This window comes from Oenanthe melanoleuca, chromosome 5 (assembly GCF_029582105.1).
Source record: "Oenanthe melanoleuca isolate GR-GAL-2019-014 chromosome 5, OMel1.0, whole genome shotgun sequence".
Taxonomy (NCBI): domain Eukaryota; kingdom Metazoa; phylum Chordata; class Aves; order Passeriformes; family Muscicapidae; genus Oenanthe; species Oenanthe melanoleuca.
In genome coordinates, this window is record NC_079339.1 from 16,949,707 (window position 1) to 16,970,829 (window position 21,123).

The window sequence follows — 21,123 nt, forward strand, 5'->3', positions numbered from 1 at the left end:
AAAACACAGTTTACATGGTTTATCTCATCAAGACATTCACAGTTCAAAATGCAGTGACTTAACTAAGGCATTAGATCTCTCCTACAGTAGCTGTCACACAAGCAGTTAAATTATCAGTGGAAGTCTTTCAATTGCTAGTAAATTTTATTAAAATGCTACTATGCCACCAAGAGTTTTACAGAAAGGGAGAAGCAAGCAATTCTATTGCTAGCCTGTGTTCAAATTCCATCTTTTTTCCTAGATGGTTCCAGTATCTTGTGCATTCAATCTGATCTGGAATGCATTGTGTCTCATATCATTACAGTAAGATATACTGCAAAATGTAAATTTTGACAAGAATGGTCCTTTATAAACCTGCCTCCACCAGCCATACAACCAGGCAGCAAGAGCTGGAGTGCTGGAGCTTAATACTCCTATTTCATATCAGCTACCAAAATAATCAAAAAATTTAAGGAAGCAAGAGCCCACGCAAAAGCCAGGGATGCACAACAGTGGGAACTGTAAAACAGCTTAGGCCTACCATGCTATTTCCCTCTTCAGCAGCTGGAAAGTGAGTCCTATATGGAATATCATGCTGGCACTGTGATTGATAATGCAGACAACCAACCACAGAACAGATCTTACCCAGGTTCTGTCGAAATTCAGACTTCAAGCCAATTTGTAGCAACTGATTTTCAAATAAGACTCCATTATTTTTACACACAAACCTAGGGGAAGAGAGGAAAAGCATGTTTTAAACTGAGCCACATTAAACAATATTTAGAACCACAAAATTCAGGGTTTACACAGAGGATGAAGATTGCGGTTAACCTAGAATGCATCAATCTGTGAGAGAGGCCTTTGCAGAAAACTGCAGTTAGAAAAGACAATTTTACAATCAGAACCACCACTTGTAGGACACTAAAAGAACTGACATTTTTATTTGATAGGATGTCTGAGAAACTATGAAGGAAACCACAATATGCTATATACACACACACTGTCTAATAAAGGACCAGGCAAGAGATTAGGATTTTTCTTATAAGTCTTGAGAACTTCTGAAACTCATTAGGTTGGTGCAGAATTGAAAAGTTTGGAGCTTTGACTGTTTAAACCTGAAAGAAAAAAAACCCTCCTTGTTTTATCATTTCTGTATCACCTAAGCCAACTGAGAGATGTACTTTTTCCACTTTGAGAGAGGAAGCCCATTCTCCAGTGATCTCTGTCCTATCACCCTTCAATTAGAAGTAGAAGAGGTGGTCAGCAAACATCTGCCTTTTGCATACAAGGCACTTAAAACACACTCCCAAATATCAGTACTTTTGACAAATACTCCTAGATTTTATTTATTTCCAAATTGTTGCAAAAATATAACATACAACTGACATTGCCTCATTTTAGAGCAGTGTGTGATAGCACTGACTTGTAAAGGTAACTCTAACCTGTGTATTCATGAGCCTGTCACAAAATCCACAGCATCCTCAGAGGTGTTCTAGTCACAAGTCTGACAGTACATGTTTCTCTAGTTTTGCTGGTATTAAGTTAATGAACAATATAGTTTTGCTTTATAACTATATTCTGGAAATTGCCCAGCCTTGCAAGGTTTTAGTATTGCTTACTTGTGAAAAAGCTCATCAGCATCATGCACAGTATCAGCTGGTTCCTCAGAAACTACCTCAGATGAAGCCAGGTCAGGGCTAGTTCAGGCAGCACAAAGGAAGAAAGGCAGTAGCGACAGAGACAGCAGGAGTTAGTAAAGACAGCTTAGAGCTTAGTTACTTCTTTTACCTCCTTCCTCAAAAACGGCACTGCTGAGCTTAATGCACGAGAAATTGATTAGCTGCCCTAGCTCAGAACCCTAGAAAGGTTTTAGGCATTAGGCAAAGTTTTCCCCCACTTCTCTCCCCCATCCCACCCCAACTGTTAGAAAACAGCAATCCCTCATGAAGACAGCTGAAGGTGTTCAGTAAATGTAAACCTCTTACAGAACCAAGTCCTTTTAGGTGTTTAACTGTGACAGCAAAAGTGTTTAAGTTCAAAGTCAAAAAGGTAGCTGCATATTAACTACTACAAAGGTGTGCTTAAAAGCAGAGGCCTCATCAACCTTAGGGACCCTTCTAATTATAGGAGCACAATCAGTTCCTAAAAACACACAAGTATTAAGCATAGGCAAGAGTACACAGGCACACAGAGAATGACTTACCCAAGCAACAGAATAGAAACAAAAGTGACAACAGCATTAAAAAGAGGCAGGAAATTGAAAAAAGCAACTTCTCAGTATCATTAGAGAAGCATTTCATCATCTACAGACAAACCAAGGAGCTGGGCATTGCTATACTTTCTTCTGCAGAAAAAGAAAACTCTTCTTAAGTAACATTTGCTGATGAAGCTACTAGCATTAGTTCCTTTTACTAGCCTCTCAAAAAAAAAAAAAAAAAAGAAAAAAAAAAAAAAAAGAAAAAAAAAAAGCATGAAGAAGCTTGTGTAGCTTCCTAAAGTCCTGGTTTTGTGTTATATGATCAAGTATCACTTCTGACCTTCCAGCAGAAACACAGGATCAAGTATTAATCACTGCAAACCCAAAACAAATGCATTGCCTGGTATAAAATTTTGATGAAAGTGTCAATGATCCAGGCAGATCAGTTTCCCTAATTATGTCTTTTATATTAAGATGCATTAAAAATTTGTTGTGCCAACATTCAAAATTTGGTCCTTGACAAAAGTAATACGTTCTACGTTCTTGTCCAGTAAGACAACTGATTTTAAAGACATTCTGTGATTTTATGCCATTCATTCCCAAAAATTCAGGCAAATAACACTTGCGAATAGCCAAAGGGGCTTTTAATACTAATGGGGTTAATAAATACATTGTACCTACACTACACTTGCTAGTGTAATTGTAGTATCAAATCCCCTTTAAAAAAAAAGAAAACCACTTGTTCTTTATCCCCCTTTTCAGACTCCTTTGTCAGACAGTAGCAGAACAACTGAAGTGTAGCATTAAAATCTGGGAAGCAATCTGGATACAATCCATCTCACTGTTTCAGTAGCAGTTCGCCATAAGTGGAGAGACAAGAATACTTTATGAAAAGAAAGTAAGAATAAATGTACTCATATCAAGACAGAAAACCCCCACTTCAAGATGTATGGAGATACACAAGCAGCTTAATTTAACAAAGAAGCAAAACCAGCATGAAAACCAGACACAACTGTGTGGCAAGTATCCTCAGGTTGCGTACTACAGACTCAGTTTTTCCATTAGAAGATACATTCAGTAAAGACAGCACATTCAGCAGAGTGTCCAAGAACACTTCTCTTGCTGCAAAACTACCACCCAGGAATGCACTCAATATGCTGGAACAAAACCAAAAGTTATGTGTGTTTTTCCTTCAATCCTGTTTTAACAAATTCTCCTTCAAATTCCTTTCAGGGTGACTTAATTACCTCGCAAAGTTGTCATCAGAACCAGGAGCAAGAGGTGCAGCTGCAGAAGCTGTATCTGAAAATACATCCACGAGCAGGCTACCACTAGAGGAAGGTGGGGGAGCTGAATTGGTGACAGGGGCAGCACCCAGACCCAGCAGATCCGCCGATGGAGAAGGAGTAGACTAAGGAAGACAAGACACTTTGGTGTTACAATGCAACAAAACTACAACAAAGCTGTCTCGTTTGCAACTAAGCTATGGCAAAGTGCTTCTCCCCACCCCAAATCAAGGTTTGAATGGCTGTAAAAGGGTTCACAAATGCAGCAGTTACCACGCTGAATTTCAGCTTAAGGTCATTTACAGATGTGGTTTTCTTTTTTTCCTTTGAAGAGTGTTTTGTCCACCTAACCGTTAAATAAAACCGAAATTAATCTGTCTAAAATCTGGTTCTGCAGAAGAAAGATGACACAAAAATGACAGCTTTTCCCCCCTCTCTTTTCCCATCAGTTTCAAGGGAACATAAGCACTGTAGGGAATAAAATTCACATGTTGCTTTTCTTTCATGAAGAATCCATCAAGAAAGCAAGTGGCTTTTACACAAACCAAAATCACATGTCATCACAGCATCTTTAAAATTAACTATCAGTTTAATCCTGGGTTTCTGAAGCCTAGCAAATCTTAGAAAGAATGTAAACCCAACCAGCAACAAAAGCAGAGCCTGTAGCCAATTCAAGCTGCAAACACTAGAGGAAGCGACAAGATGTTTAAACTGTTTTTTCCTCAAACAGAACAAATCAAGCAGCCAGGACACAGAATCATGCAACAGAGGCTGCATATATGTGCCCAAATCACATGCAAGAACAAAGCATAGACTGTTAATCAAAATGGTCATGTATTAGACATTAGCAGCTTCCACTATGCCAGATAATCTGAGGATGAGTCATGAGATGCATTTGGATGAATCTGAAATCTTGTTTTTGTAAGCCAACTCCAAGTTATAGTATACTTCATACAGTACAATGAAAAATTCCCTGGCAAAAAAATTTAAGAAGCCAATCATTAGGACCTACTAAAAAACAGGTTGGACCTCGAATTTCTAACATTTTTGGAATCTAAACCAGATAAAGCCACTGGTGAAGGTAACACTGTGCAGTCTGTTACATGGCTGCAACCCATAAAGTGAATATTGCATTATGCTTTATAAGCTTATCTGCCAGTCACCTCAATTTGGCATTCAAAGAAAATTTTGCAACTTTTCTGCTAGAAGGAGATTTCTGTCTAGTCAAAACTGTTGCACTTGGAGTAGCTACGCTTACATACTGCAGTAATTAAGTAGCAAATTATTATGCTTCAACAAATTGGGCAGGGAGCATGCTACAGAATTTCCTCCTCTATGTAATCTTCTAAGGCATCTTAAATCTAAATACAAGTTATTCTAGGCATTAAAACCAGAAAGAAGTATTACATTATGGAAAAAACTTATCTCACCAGCTTTAACTGACAATAAAATGAGAAGTTTCAGCTCAGATGACAAAAAACCTTGTCTAGCATAACTGAATTCAAATAGTACTGTCAAATAAAAAGCAACAACTTTATATTGATTTAAGGACATCCCAGTAAAGGTAAGTGGTGTCCACTTCTATTAAAAACAATAACCCAAACCAAGATGCAAAATAACATGTTAGACAAAGCAGAAAAGACAGCTGATACTCTGAAATTCAAGTTAACTCCTTTTAAATATATCAATTTTATAATCTCACCCTAAGTGTAATTTCACTAACAAGGAAATTCACATTTCTAAAGTGAACAGAAATATTTTTCAGATAACAGTGTAAAAGAGGTTTTTCTAGGCTGCAGACTGTTTGTCCCCACTTATTTCCAAAGGAAAATAAAATTGCATCCAAGATGCAGCGAGGGGAAAGCAGCTTTAAAGCAAACACCCACAGCCTTAAGTTTCACATGACAGGTTTTAAATCCCCAAAAAGTCACTTTAGGAAACCAGTCTTTTCTCACTTGCACACCATCTAAATTAGTGAAATAACAGCTTTTAAACTCACAACAGCACTGGCATTGACAGAGGCAGGTTCAGCACTTCCATTCATATCAGAGCTCCTCTCCTTTTTGATTTCTTCCAGGTCAGTAACTGTGCCTGGGCCTTTCTTCTTCTTCAGTTTAGCCAAAATAGAAGATTCCCTCTCTGGAAAGGGAGGCATTTCTTCCAACACTGTTGCCTTACCATAGAAAAAAAAAAGTGTTAGTTAAAATTCAGAGAAAAAGCCAAACCAGCTTCCGAGTCTTTGAACAGACACACCCTCATAGATTGCATAAAGCAAAAGCAGAAGTAGTTACCCATACAGAAAATTATTATGCAGTTTATTGTAGCAAGGGATTGATCGCTTTTTTAAAAGAAAAAATTCTTCAAAACTTCCTGAAGTCCTTCCAAAGCACTTGGTTAAGAAATCAGGAGCATATCACTTCTCTGAAACAGTGATATTAAATAAAAAATTCAAATAATTAGATCATAGTAGACCTAAGGGTCTTTAAGTCAGGCAGACCTAGACTTAAACCACAGAGAATACTCAAGCATTTATTAGATGTCAAAACCAAATGTGCAGTGCTCCTCTCAGACCTCAGAGGGTTAAATCACTTAACTTCAAGAGACAAAAAACTACACTTTTCCTGCACGCCATCAAGTAAGTCCTCAAAAAAAAGCCCTAGCCTTTTGATATCTAAATCCTCTAGGACCCTGTATTGTGCCAGCTTTCCCTGGCTCCTCTGCTCCAGATTAACATGTCTTAATGGCCATATATCCCACTACAGGAATTAAAACTTGGAATTTAGCTCTAAATTAAAGATGACTACAGCAGAATTAAGGAAACTAGAAGAACCAGCACCCACATTGTAACCCTTACTCCTGCACTGAGATTTATGAGCAATCAGGTAAGGCTTAGTTCAGTTTAACTTGTTGACAGCAGAGTACTGCATAATAAAGGAAATAAACCTTTATACCTACCAATATATCAGTACTAGCAATAGTACTGAGCCTCAAATACTCAACAGCTCTCTGCTGCAGCTCAACATCAGCATTCTTTAACTGACTATCACTGCGCAGCACGTCTTGAATTGTAGTTTTGATTTCTGGAAACAGGTTCACAAACTTGATGTAGGTAGACAGAAGCAGAGCTCGGGTTGGAACACTACACAGATGAAACTTGGAATGTAGCAAGTTGAACTGGATGAGGGGACTTAAAAGAGGGAAAAAATAATTTGTTCAGTTTTTGTAGATATGATAAGCCTTATTATCGCATTATTAGCAAGAGCTGAATGATTTGTTAACTAGCCTTTAGGAATGCTAGGAATTAAATTCTTTACAGAAAAGCATTAGTACTTCAATTCAGTATTTTAGAAGGTGTTTTACCTTGATCTTGGATCACCTGCTATCAGATTTCCAAATTCTCCCAAGATGTAGCCACCTACTTTTACAAGATTCTCGTGACATGCTGGAGCTTGAAGGGCCTGTAACAAATTAATAATCATTGATACACAATGTACAGAAAGCCCCATCTTTTTGTCACTTCCATTCCCAGTTTTCTCACCTACTTTCCTGCAAGAGCAGATCACAGATCTTGGCACTACAGAGCATTTATGAGAAAAACATGATGGGTGGTATGATTTCAAAGAAGACTTTAATATGAGTATTACTTCATTAGGAGCACTCTTAGGCCCATCTAGCAGCACTGAGGACTTCTGACAACAGATAGAGCTCGTTAATTTTCCCCTGTCACATCATGTGCTGCTTTCTTAATTCTTATTTTGAAAGGAAATTGAAAACAGTTATTCTCACCTCAAAAACAGTCTTTGCTGCATATCCTTGCACATCATCCCTGTTGATGACAATCTGAATAACTCGGTACCACACTTCTTCACTGACATAGTCACCAGCAATGCGAATCAGATTCAGGATTGTATCCACGTACCAGGTGTAATCCACTGCATACTTCTCAGCTAGAATTGCAACCTTCAGAACCTGAGCACAAAAAAGACAACACAGAAGGTTGGCTAGCTCTGACTATGAGCTATACACATCTGGTGATGCCCCACACTGGCCTAGAAGTCTCAGTTTCAGATACATGAGCTTGTTCACTTGTTCCCACAGCCAAGGTGAAAGGTGAACATTGAAATGTTGTGCCAGAATACAGCAGTTGTCAGGCACATACTGCTTTCCCCATAATGCATTCAAATATATTGCATCTTGGTGGCTTTCCAAGTGTGTACCTAAGTGATCAAGAGCAATTTATGGAACATTTTTTGGTTGCTATAAAAACATCATGTAAACTACCACTAAGACAGGATTAAATAGGAAATTGGAAACATCTCAAAAAAAGGCAAAAGGAAATTCAAGATAGCAGAGGCAAATAGAGTCACCAAAGCATAGCTGACTTTTTCAGGTCATAATCAGATTCCTGCACCCTGAAGCAAACAATCAGCTTCATGGGAGACCCCACACAATTTAATATCAGTTGCATTTATTACTCTTAAAAGAATAGGTCAATATAAGGGAACAGAATTAAATTCTCCCTATCTGCCAAGTCAGGGGACATTGCCAGCAGCAGACACACAGCACAAGACATAAATCAACTAACACGGTAGACCACATTCACTTCTCCAACCAAGGGACTTCATCACCTAACTAAGCTAAATAACTACTGTAAGAACAAGTTTAGTTTACCATCCTAAAAAGGTTTAAGTTAAGTATTATAACTTTCACCCTGGTAGGAGTGAAATAAATATCAGGCCTCTTAGTTGATTATAAGGTACTGGTTTTGGGAACCCTTAGACTGAACATTCTCAAAGCATACAAAATTCTACGTACAAATAAGCATTTACCACTAATTTTTGAAGTTGTTGGGCAATGACTAGAGTAGCACCTAACCCTCAGATGTAGAGAATGTGTTGGGGCTCACATATAAAATTCACTTCGCTTTCTTTATGCACTGTCCCGAGATCAAGATCAGCTTTTAAAATTCTTAAGTTTCCAAGGTTCCTCCCTGCCCCCGGATTGATTTAATCTAAATTCTTTGCTATTAGACTACAAAGTCACGAGTTGGTTTGTTTTAGTAGTTTTGTCTGGGGTTTTTTTAAGCCACCATGAAAAGCAATCTCTATCACAGATTATGCAGCAACCCAATCAAATTATATTTATGGTACCAAATCTTGCTATGAAACAAATATTTAAGAAAAATACCAATAGCTTACAATTTCTTCTCTAATGGAATAATCGGCAGTCTCCAGGTAATTGAGCATTTCAGCCACAATCTGCTGGGCATTGCTTCGGTCACACATTGCATACAGGAGATCTACAGCTCTTTGTCGTACACTTACATCTCTTTCAGTCTGCAAAAGACACAGTCAAAGTTCAGTACGATTTCATCTCTGTTCGGAAAATACATGCAACTCAAAGATGAAAGTTAGTATAATACACAGTCAAATTTTAAAAAAATTAATTTGCATAATTTTTCAAATGTAGAATAAACTCTTTAGATAAGATATAAGCTTATATATATCTATATATGAAGATGTAACTCTATATAAGCTGTGAGTTTCTTATGCTATTTCTCACTTTTAGTCATCTAGGAAGAGGTCAGTGGAGACTCAGCTTCCTGCGTCTAAATACTATCACAAAAATTCAAATCATCAGGTTTTGTTTCTGTAGCAAACTTATTCAAATCTGTGCAGGTGCTGAAAGAATGGAGGAGTTTGTACAGAACACTTCAGTATTACACAGAGGAGGGTGAGTGAATCTGTGCTCCACCCTGCACTAAGTAACTGGTACCAGTGGCCATAAATGCACCAGTAACTGTCTGAAATTGTTAAATTCTTACCAGGCCAATGAGCATTCAGCTACCTGCAAGTTTAGTGTCTGGCATGCCTTGTAACAACTGAAGTCCAGCTAGAACAAATACATACTTTGAACTTAGACAAATGTATAAATATGCTACAGCACAAACTTGGAAGAAAACAAAGCATATAAACATCCAAGTATGCAAGAAAATTTATGGAAAATGAGTCTTACTCTTTTGACTTCTGCTTTGTCACAAACATTGCATGGGAACATGTCTTTCTGGTTTCTAATCTTTACAATTCTGCAGTGGAAGCTGATCTGCTGTACCACTCCCCATAAGCTACTACAGTGAAGGAAAAGTGTCCAATACCAGTAATAAAACTGTCTTTCCAGCATTCTCAATTTTGAAATTCCATATTTTTAAACAATTATTCATCTTCAGCCCACACTTGAGCAGATAGCAGTGTTACAGGGGACAGAGCTACAGATATCAGATTTACCAGCAAGGCAAAGGAATCAACGAGAGCTGACTTCTGCAATTGCCAGCACACCAAGATTTTCCTGGATTGAGGTAAAAAATTGAAGCAGACTTCAAAGAATAACTTGTTTGGTCCCTAAGTATTATTAACTTAACTGGGGACAGGGAGCTTGGGGAAGTGGGGAAGAGGGCATTGAGGCAGGGGAGAAGATAACACTCAACAACAGACCACACACTTCAATATTTACCTTCAATGCATTGATAACTGTTTCTATGTGTGTTTTCACAGCCTCATGTGAGAATTCAGAGCTGGCAAGCGTGCACATGCTTTCCAGTGCTAGGTAACGCAAATTAGTTTCTCGGTGCTGCAAGAACTGACCTAGCTGGTTACAGGCACGGACTAGTAGGTTTGGCTCACTGCACAGAACAGGAGAGAAAGTGAAAGGGTTAAAAGCAACAGGTTTGAGAACACTCCATTCAGAATACTGTTTCTGCAGTGGAAATTTCTTAAAATGCCTTAAAGTGTCTGCTAGAATGCTTTGCTAGTGAAACGTAAATTCAGAAACTGTGAGCAAATAATCTCTGTTGGATTAGAGCAGTGAGGTCAATACAAAACATCAAATAAAGAAGCAGCAAAACCCAAAGCTACACAGTTCATTAACATTGTTCAGTTACGTTGCTGTGGTTGTGTTCCAATCTAGCAAGCAACTTCATATTCTTTTCCCCCTCCACTCCCTCCCCCATTAAAATCCAATTAACTGTTCCAGACAAAGCTCCTGTTTTTCACTTGAAAAACCCCTCTGATAACAGAAGTGTTGTCCCAGCTCACCTGTCATGATGTATAATTAAGCTTATTGCCTCAAACAGGACAGCATTCTTCGCATTTGAGTGTTGCACTTTCTTTGACTTTGGTGGCTCCTGTGCTTTGTTGAGGATGGTTTCCAGGCATTCTGTCAGACGGCCACGTACCGCAGGGTCTTCTGGAGAACAATGAGCCGTTGGACAACTTCGTTTTGCTCCAAACCTTAGGTTTTTCCCTGGCTAAATCCAAATTAACTGAACTATTCTAAGACATGAAAAACATTTACACTCCCCAATGCACACAAGGGAAAAGAATTTCAAGCCACAGTTCTATTTGGGGGAGAAAAAAATCAAATACAAGCTGCACTACAACATACTTCAAGGCTTTAATACAGTTGATAATATTAATGAATGTTTAAAATGGCAGCTGCCAATAATTTGTAAAATGCACACTGGTTAGATATTTTGTTAAAATTGAACACAACATAATTCATAAGGCCAAGTACCTTGGAGCTACCAGAAACACTCAAGAGTACAAACTTCAGTATCTTTGCCCTAAGACAATGTGCTTGCACTTCAAGCTATGGTAACACTGCAGTGCAGTAGCTCTTTGGAGCCAGTGTACTGCGTAGGAGAGATCTTCAGTGCTGTGATTTGTGCATTACCTGGAGGTGGATAGCACTGTAACAGCCTTAGAAGTTTCACAGATAGCCAGGGAGCAGGAACAAAGTAGTATGTGTAGTCCTGAAGGTCTGTTGATGCAGAAGTTACAATCTGTAAAACAAACAGCCAGCACGTTAGCTGCTGAAATTAATTGATTCACAATCATGAAAACGACCCAAAGAACACTGTAGGTCACCTCTAACTGATGCTTAAAAAACTGTGTCACTAGCAATGTCTAGTTCAGTAGATTAATTAGGTGCAAGCTGCCATGAGTATACCACAGTAAATGCTAGTAATGGAAATCCAATTTTGCAGATACAGTAGTCTAGGGAGTCTCCTCTGAAAGCCTATTCTCTTTTTTTTCAAGTCTATTTCTCTTTTTTAAAGAATGAGGACAACCATCTTATAACATCAAAATGTTTAGCCAGAAGCCTGACTTTCTCTGTTCCGGCAATTCAGCAATTCAGCCAACAGTCTGGTGGCTGCTGATAGGTGAGCCTGCAATTCAAGTACAAGATGCTGTGATAGACTGACCTAAAGCAGAAGAACCAACTAACACCTTCACAGCAATATACATACAACAAAGCAAAAAAGAGATAGCATTCACAGAAGAGGTTTATATGCATTATGAAATGTGATAAGGATTAGATTAGACTACCCCTCTTCACAGGGGTAATTTCTTTTACCTATTTTATTCTAGAGTAACCATGAGTTTGGCATTAGCTTTGCTGAAAATAATTCTGCCTAATTCTTATTGCTCCATTACAGAACAGCCTTTCACTTTCCTTAGCACTTCCTTGCTTTTAAGTATTAGAAAAAAATCTTCATATTTAAAAAGAAAAGCAAACTGTGGCCTATTTTACCCTATTATACCCTAATTTGGGTATAAGACTGCATAAAACTGGGTGCAAAATACATTTGTGAAGTAGTAGCCTCCCTAGTAGTAGCCTCTTGCACACCTTCCAAAAGGGGAAGGGGCGGGAAACAAAATCAAACAAAACAGTGACATCAGTTTTCCAGCACAGTAATGTTAACTTACAGACATGTCCCTCCACTCCTCCCTGCCCCTGTTTAACCCTACATCATTCACTGAATATCAGATGCTTATGATTATTAACTTAGCAGCAGCTCAAAAGAAGGAATAGGAAGGCAGTTTTTGTTGTAGGAAGCTTAGATAAATTTAAAGCTACAGTCTGCATTTTTGAGGGGTTTGTGTGAAGTCTGTAGAATCAGTCTTTGATCCAACTATTCTTTGGTATTACAGTAACAAAGTGAGGATTACTACTTGGAGCACAGCAGGGATTAAACTAAGAAAGTTTGGGCAAGCCAATACAGCTTTCTGTCCTGGTAAGCAACAGGCATTTAAAGAGGATACCTGAAGCATCCACATGAAGTGACACTGAATCATCTTCACATTTAATGGTACAGTAAACTAATCTGACCCTAGAAAGCTGAACAGGAAGCTAACCTGATCTACAAAGCTGAGTAAATTAATCAACAGTGAAGTATTATCAGGGTCATCATTGGACTCACTCTGCTTAATCTAGACACTGCCAAGGAGACTGAAGTCTTAAACTCTTCCGGGTTCTTCTGTGCCAAAGTGGTGATCAGACTTGTAGCTGCAGTAACCACACCCTAGGGAAAAAACAAAACACTAAAAACCCCATGATCAATTTTCTATCAGTTTATGATGCTGCCCATTAACACCTTTCAATTCAATTGTTTTACAATATACAAAAAAAAAAAAAAAAAAGAAAAAAAAAAGTTTATCCCCATTACAAAGCCCTACATTAAAAAACCATTTATTTGGCTAGCAGCTAGACTAATTACACACCTGCAGAATCCAACAGAATTTTCAACAACATGATACTGCCATGCTTGCAGAGCATTTTATGCTCTTTTTTCTATTAGCTTTGTCTCATGTTTGGATAGTACATCTAAAATAAGAGAGCTGTATTAAAATTAAGCCTGGACACAATATGTCTTATTATACATGAGAGGCATGAGCAGAAGAAATTCAATGCAGCAGATCATCCAGGAAAGAATTCTTAAAACTCAACACGAGAAGAGGGCTTTGCATAACACACACACCAGATACTCCTGTTGCAGACTAAAGCACTCATTATTGTTGAAGCACAGGTATTAATAGCCTTATTTTCATAAAGTAACTGGACTGAGGGAAAAAACAGGGTCTCCTTTCTAATTGGGTTTTTATAAGCGTCAAAGTAAGAATGACATGGACACCATAGGAAAGGAAGTCTAAGCTAAAAACAAATCAAGTCTTCAAGTTTTAGTGCAAATCTAATCTTAAAAGGCCTTGGGAAATTCATATTACACCTATCCAATGTGATTTAGTGTAACAAGCCACAAGATTAATGAATTTACAGCCAGAGGAAAAGAAGAACTTGTACATACCATGCTTCTATCTACAGTGAAAAGGTAAACAAAGTCTTATTAAAATTAATATATACAGCAACTAAAAAAGGATAACTCCTTCCATTTCTTCCCAAAGTCTGAAGCCACTTGCTTGAAAGACTCAAGAAGAAATAAATTTAGTATTTAACAGTAGAACTCACATCATTCCCTATATACACCAGGCTCAAGAAGCACAATGAAGTTGATTTACCAAGTGCTGGTCATTGAGGAGATGCACCACTCGAGATGTCCAGTCTCCCATGGGAACAAGGTCAGGAGAAGTTCTGTATAAACGCAGCAAGCATAAAGCAGCACTTTGCTTCACACTATCCATAGTGTCCCTGCAAGACATACACACTGATTTAAAATGCAGTGGTTAAGGCACAGCAATTCTTGCAGGACAGCTTTATGCTGGATTTCACACTGACTCAGCATCCCTGGTCAGGCTGCATCTTTTCAACAGAAGATCACTGCAGTCTTCTTATGCTGAAGTATTTGGTCCTCTTAATTTTTCCAGTAAGTTTAATTAGTGAGGTTTTCAACTATTATAGAGGTGACTAGACATATGTAATGATTCTTTGCAGCTTGAGTGACATCTTTTTATGAGAACTGAAAGTTCATCTCATCTGATGATCAAGAAAACAAGCTTCTTCCAAGCTGACTGAAATCAGATAGTTCAGACGGATACACTATCTTATGAATGTGACCAAAGCTGGATCTCCTGATAGGTCCTGCATGTCAGATAGAAATCAGGAACTACTGAACAGCTTCAGCACCTACACCTACAATGTAAGGTGCCTGTCACCAAGCACACAACCCACAAGTCTATTCACCTTGCCATCCCTGCTGCTGGCACAGAAATGGACTATTTTAAGAGTGGCATGCAACTATTCTAGTTCAGTGAACTCCTTTTCATAAAGTAGTTGATTAAGCATTTTGTGGACAACAGCTATAAAATGCACAGAGCTCTACCAGCAAGTTTTAAGAGGCAACATATAGTGTGCAATCTTTGTAAAATGTTCAGAAACCTCCATTTCTCCAGCAGAAGTTCAGCCCAGCTATTCTTCATGAATTTTTCAGTTTTCCATAAGATCAAGTTGTACCTCAGTTAAAAACCCCAAAACAAAACTATGAACCTATTCCTCCTGTCTTTAATTTATATTTAAGCAAAGAGAGCTATGGTGAATTTGCAAATGTAACTGACAATGCTCATTCTGCCCAGGTCACTTAGCAGGACAGGCACACAAACATATTTCATATACATTATCTTAAAAATGCAGAAGGAATGAGACCATGAAGAGTGATCTCAGAAAACATAAACACAGCTCCAAGTTTAAACAAGTCCGACCTGAAGGTACTGTGCTCTGTCTGCGATTAGGGAACCCAAGTGAAATTTTTGGAACTTTTTAAGGTTATCTTATTAAAAGCCCATGACTCATCACTGCAGTATTGTCTCCACTATGCTGCATGGAGAGCAGCACCTGCCAAGGGCAGTGGCCTGACATTTAGAGTATTAATACAGTTCTTACACCACATGCCACTTTTTGTATTGATGCAAGACAGTTACTTGTTAAGAGATTCATATATACTATAAAATGTTTCATATCCATAGGAGTTTAAATGCACTGTTTGCACTTGGACATTTCAAGTTTCAAAATAAATTGGCCCTGCAATCATAGGTCCAACTTTATATTAATTTAACTATAGCTTCAGACAATTGCCAGGCCTGTTTAGAAACTTTCAGCTATACTAGAGTAAGAAATTTGGTGGTGACTATTTGCCATTTACACAAATTGCTGTTTATATTGCTAGTAGAGGAAGTAAGAAAACTCACAAATCAGTATTATCATTTTTCTTATTAAGTTGGTACATTTACATAAGAACTTCAGTTTATAACAAAATCTATAGTATAAATATTTATTTAGGTTCTTTTTTTTTTTTTTTTTTTTTTTTTTACATCAGGAGAGGTAAAGAAAATAAAACTTACGCATTTCAGGGGTATTCAGTGCCACAGATTTATCGAAAACAAAAATCAGATCACAACAAGGCCATAAAAGCCTACTCAAGACACCAAAATTCTGAATTTCCACACAGTCTTGAACTTCTACAAGCAACTCCACATTCAGGCAAGTGAAAGCATCTGTGGCTACTGGAACTGTCATTATACTGCAAGCCTGGGCCAATATAGCCCAAGCACAAATTAAGGTGCTGCAATGGAACCAAGTTGCTGGAAAGTTTATTGGTTTATTGAAAGAGGCATGTCACACCTACCCAGCCACAAGAATTTTGGGAATTTCTCCAGCAAATGCCTCTGCCATCTCTCGGCTGCCCACGTTGGCAATGCAGTGCAGAGCAAGGCCCATGAAGGTGGGGTTCCTGCTGGCCAGGTCATTCTTGATGGCGTTGTTTATCAGGCGAATAAGCTCACTGTTGGAGTTCACCAGCACGGAGATGAACAGATAGCCCTGTGAGTCACAACACGGAAAATTTATTTCAGCTGACTTCATTTACTGTGGCATTAACAGCAAACATGATTTCTTTGATACATACGCTTCTATCCAATATCAATGGGCAGAAATGCCTATTTAGACAGAGAGAAGGCTAGAAAGTTTAAGTGAATTAGACAAAAATGAGTAAGTTCAGTGTTACCCTAATTATCTGGTTTCAAGTGTTTTCTCAGTCTATTCTGGCATATACTCAAAAGATCATTTTAGATGAATGGGGACCAACCAAAATTTTGGCCTATTATTCAAATACTAATAAGCTACTTGTACCTGATAAACACAGCCTTACCTAGGGAGATGGAAAGAGATATTCAGAAAATTAAAAGGTTACTTACCTTTTAATGCAAGACTTGAGAGTTTCTTAAGAGTAATAATTTTATGCAGAACATACTTTTTTTGCAACTAGTTCAAGACTCCCTGTGCTCAAAGTTGTTTAGATTTCAGAATCATTCCTAGAGCCAAAATAAGGCTTTACGCCAGTGCAGGAGGAATTAAGCAAAATTCTTTATAGACTCCACAGATGAGGCAGGATTTTAGACAGACCAACTTATCTTTTATAGAGCTCAAGTTACTCACAATTTGTTTCTCTGTATATCTATTGGAACTGAGCAGGTTTACAGCTTCCATGTGACCAAAGTCGATGTCATGACCCAGCAGAAAGATGAAGAGCAGTTTGCAGACATATTTTTTCTTACTGTAACCATCCAGAGCCTTGTCACCTGAAAAGCATGGAAACAAACAATAATTAAGACTATGTTGAGCTGTTAGCTGGTTACCCAGTGATAATTCCATCTACCATTATCTATATCCTAAAGGATGGTGATGAAATAATACCATCTAGTCCTTGAGGTATCCTGCAGACTCCTTACAGTATGTTCTTACTAAGAGGCATTGCATCCATGTTTGCTCCATATTGATTTTCTCACTTCTGTTAAGAGCATTTATGTCTTTCATACACATTCTCCTCCTAAACCAATTATCAAACCTTAATTTTACAGTAAAAGTCCTAATGTGCTTTTCCCAGTGCACCACTGCAGAGAACTCAGTAGCAACAAAAAAACCCAGCAAGCTGTTTTAGAAAGATCAGGTGACAATGGTCTATCCCAAAGACACAAAGAAACACGTGAAATGAGATTACCATGAACCTTTAAAGTTTTTGTAAAATGAAAGTATTCACAAGTGTTCCAGTTTTAGAAGAAAAATGTACCCTAAATAGGTTTGGCCATATGTTGCAGTACTGCTGATTTTAGAAGTTTGCAGAAGCACAACATGGAGCAGCACAGCTTCCAGTTCATTGGGAGATCATTACTTTTCCTGAAGGGAAGAACTACATAACACTTTCTGTGTTGCATTCTCTCCCTACCTCAAATCAGGAAATAAAGGGGTATCCAGTAAATCAGGCAAGACTGACTGCTGGATAGTTCAGTCAGGGTAACAAAATTCTGATATATACTGCTGCCTAAAAGGCTATATAAGCTCCTTTGCCTCAGCATTCTGGGCCCAGAATAACTGATCTGTCACATCAAGTGTGTATTCCTTAGTGATGGGCAAGCTCAGCCAGAACAGCACTGCATACACTACAGCTTCAGTAAGATATCCCTTACTCATTGCCCTTGCCAATAAAAGCTCTAAGCTGCCTTTTTATTTTATATTTAGCTGCCTATTACATAAATCTGAAGTTTAAAAAGAATCTTAATAGTACGGAAGTTGCTCCTTCTTCCTTCTCATGAACTGATACAGAGGCATATTAAATTTGCCAGGCCACAGGAATCTAGATCTCCCCTCGATTTCACACTACCTTCACAGACTGGATAAAAACCAAGGAAACCTTACCACTACTAAACTTACAGTTAGTGAAGGAATGAAGACTACCATTTGTGTGTGAAGACATTTAACAGTGAACCAACAGAAAGCACACTGGCCCACTGAAGTACACAGTGCTAAAAGGTTATGTCTACAGGCTGCAACTACGCATTTTGGGGGGTGCTTTCTACTTTGACCCTAAAAAAAAAAAAAAAATCTATTTAATCTTACTTTAAGTGAGATAAATTCAAGCAAACCACTGATATTTTAATGCAGACAATGATACCCTTCTAATTTGGGTTTTTAGGCACCCGTTGATTTTTTTTAAACTGGCACAGACAGTGCATCAGTTGCCAACAAAAGGCTTCACCTTAAAGCTATTTTTATGTTGTCCAAAGAGGAGCCATCTTCAGGTCCATACTACAGAAGCCAACATATGTTACATTTTATTCAATACAGGAAGCAGCACTACTGAAGATACCCATGGCAGTGAAATCCAGCTATACTGGATCCTGTCAACATCCTCTGACAACAGCCAGCTCTGCAGAAAGCTGTCTAAAGACATGTTTTCTTCAAGCCACTTTTACAGTTTGCTGCCATAAAGCTCTTTTTCTGCTGAGTCAGCAAACAAACGTAAGGAATTTTGCTCTCCTAGACATTGGAATTACTGCCAGAAGAACCAGTGAGAAATAATTTTTTTCCCTTTCTTTGGAAGCAATATGGCCAGAGGAAAGAGAAGATACTCAACCATGTCTGCCCATCTGCTGTGACCTTCAAACTATGGTGTAAGCAGCATTGGAGGATTCTGCATAAATACTTCCTGTTATACTATTTTCCCAATAAAATGGCATTCAAGAGTAGAAGCTTCTTCCTATCCCACCATGGCAGGGAGATGCAGACCAAAGATACCTTTCCTTAGGAGAGGCAAGGAAAAAAGAAACAAAAACAAAACACAGGAAAAGGCAGTGACAGCTTTAGTTTTCTAGTATTTTTTCAGCTGTTTAGGAAGAGTTTCTACAAACTCTTAAGATATGATTTTAATTGGTCATCTACATGAGATCCAGAAGGGAAAGAAATAATCAGTGAATAAACCAGTGGGGCTTTACATTACCTAGCAATATAAAGCATTCCAACTCCTGACAAGCCAGCTATTCTAGAGGATCAATGAAATGAACAGGTAATGCTCCATACCATTAATAGATACTATTATGATCCACAAAAGGGGGCACTAAATAAGCTGGATCCATTTTAGTCAGTCTAATTCTAGTGGCCATGGCCTACATAACTGAGAACTTACTATGGTATTGGATAGTATTAACATGATTAGTTGTTTCTCTGAGATTCAGATACACCAAAAGACATCAGAAAGTAGCTTTCACGTGAACTTTACCATAAGTGAAGACACCCCACTCAGTCTCCAAGACCAAATTCCCAGCAGGCCAACAGGCTGAACTACCTGTTAGTCTGCCAATCCATCAGCAATATACAAAAGTTAGAAGTATTAAATCTAATCTCTAGTATTCTCAAATGACTGGTGTTCACTTTGTGATACCGCAAGAGAAGAGGGAGTACAGAATGATGCAACCCAATTGCTTAACAAAGAACATAGGTGGATGAAAATATGTATACTTTTAACCACATCACCTTTCAAAACAAGCTATTTGTCAGAGTTTGGCAATCCCTTTTTTAGGTTTAGGACCCAGCTATTTAAAACATTATATCCTTCCAAGATACCAGTATTTTAAGAGCTCAGATTAGCAAGGTCCTTGGATCTCAGAGTATTTGAAGAATGTTTGATAGAAGCTACGCCATGCAATCAAGCACAAAACACATCACCATCCTTCTAACAAGAAGCTTCCTTCTCCATCATGTGGTATCAAAGGAAAAATTGTAAACTCAGTACCTGAAACACCTTTTCTGAAGACAGAAAAAATGCTACACTAGCTGCTTTCAAAAGCTCCTGTTCTTTGTATACACAACTGAAGGCAGTGTGACAGTTCTCAGGCAAGCTTCTAACCTAGGCTAAGTTAGAGTTACTACAGCTCTTCCTCAAAGTCTTATTAGTTCCTAGAAATAACAGTATATTGGAATTTTTAAAATATTTTTATTATTTAATTATCTGAGCAATTTGAAAAAAGAGTGCTTCAGTCAAAGGTCTCACAAAAGTTGTTTAATTCCAGACTTTTAAGAAGTCTGTGACTTGGATTCTTATTGAAATTTTAACTATTCCTCTCCCTTCCATGTCACATTTACAAAGAATTCTGAAGGTTCTATTTTAAACATTAATAACAAGTCTCATTGCTTAAGTATGTGCCAAAATAGTACAACTTCCCCCAGTCCCAAGCAAACATCCAAATGAGAGCAGAAGGAAATGTCACATGTTCTGTTATCTTTATTGCAATACACAATCATTTCTTTTAACTCAGCTCATTTTCAAATGCTTTCGGGAACATTTGCAAGTGCTGCAAATAAAGTCAGCAGAAACAGGAAGGATTCACAATACATGTCAGCAGGTTTTGAGCACAGTGGGCATTTCAAATACTACTCGCTTTCCCTGAAAAAATGTATTAGTTATTTTGCTAAAAAAGAAATTATTAACAGCTAACTAACAATGAGTACTATTAAGAAAAAATTACTACTTCCAAGTTTCTGTGTATCACCTCCCTAGTATTTCAACACAAAAGTTTTGGTTTTCATTGCTCATAGAGACACAGCCCTCTTAAAAGAACATAATAAGGCAAGAAAGTACTGTAAGACCCTTTGGTACTCAAGTAGCAGCTTCCAGCTCTAAGTTTAAAAGTTTAAAAACAGTGCCTTCTTTTCAATCTAACTCAGTATCCTTAAAGCCAGTGTGCTGCACTGTTACTGAGCCTGCTACCAGCAAGAGGGGTCAAGAAAGCAGTTCAGTCCTTGGGATGTTCACTGGAGATAGATAAGGAAGCCTGAAAAGTCTAATCTCACTAGCTTTCACATGGCTGATTGCTACCTTAAAACCTTAGCTTTTAAAACCACAGTAATGGTTTTTGCAAAACAGAATGGACAACACTGCATCTTTGCTTCCTTCCTACACTGACACTGACCTCTGTTCATGCACTTGGCAGCAATCCACGGATATACTGTATCAGAAGGACGCCACTGGCTTAGAGGCTAAGAAAACTAAATCTGATTTTTATGAACATAGCCACACTTTAAGACAAGATCTGTATTTCTGTA

At 38.1% G+C, this 21,123-nt stretch overlaps 1 protein-coding gene across 3 annotated transcripts in view; it reads right to left on the minus strand.

The window, feature by feature from the left end:
• AP2A2 (adaptor related protein complex 2 subunit alpha 2) overlaps positions 1–21,123 on the minus strand; it is a 44,129-nt gene that overhangs the window by 6,036 nt on the left and 16,970 nt on the right. The window contains exons 3-17 of one of the 3 annotated variants that reach the window (XM_056492094.1): positions 16,684–16,826; positions 15,875–16,068; positions 13,815–13,944; positions 12,722–12,823; positions 11,191–11,299; positions 10,554–10,704; positions 9,973–10,141; positions 8,661–8,798; positions 7,249–7,431; positions 6,823–6,920; positions 6,418–6,649; positions 5,462–5,635; positions 3,424–3,587; positions 1,599–1,676; positions 625–707 (exon numbers count right to left, since the gene is read on the minus strand). In XM_056492094.1, coding sequence (XP_056348069.1) covers positions 625–707; positions 1,599–1,676; positions 3,424–3,587; positions 5,462–5,635; positions 6,418–6,649; positions 6,823–6,920; positions 7,249–7,431; positions 8,661–8,798; positions 9,973–10,141; positions 10,554–10,704; positions 11,191–11,299; positions 12,722–12,823; positions 13,815–13,944; positions 15,875–16,068; positions 16,684–16,826 — 2,148 coding nt within the window. The remainder of the gene's footprint in view (positions 1–624; positions 708–1,598; positions 1,677–3,423; positions 3,588–5,461; positions 5,636–6,417; positions 6,650–6,822; positions 6,921–7,248; positions 7,432–8,660; positions 8,799–9,972; positions 10,142–10,553; positions 10,705–11,190; positions 11,300–12,721; positions 12,824–13,814; positions 13,945–15,874; positions 16,069–16,683; positions 16,827–21,123) is intronic. The other 2 variants (XM_056492093.1, XM_056492092.1) reach the window with 2 other exon arrangements.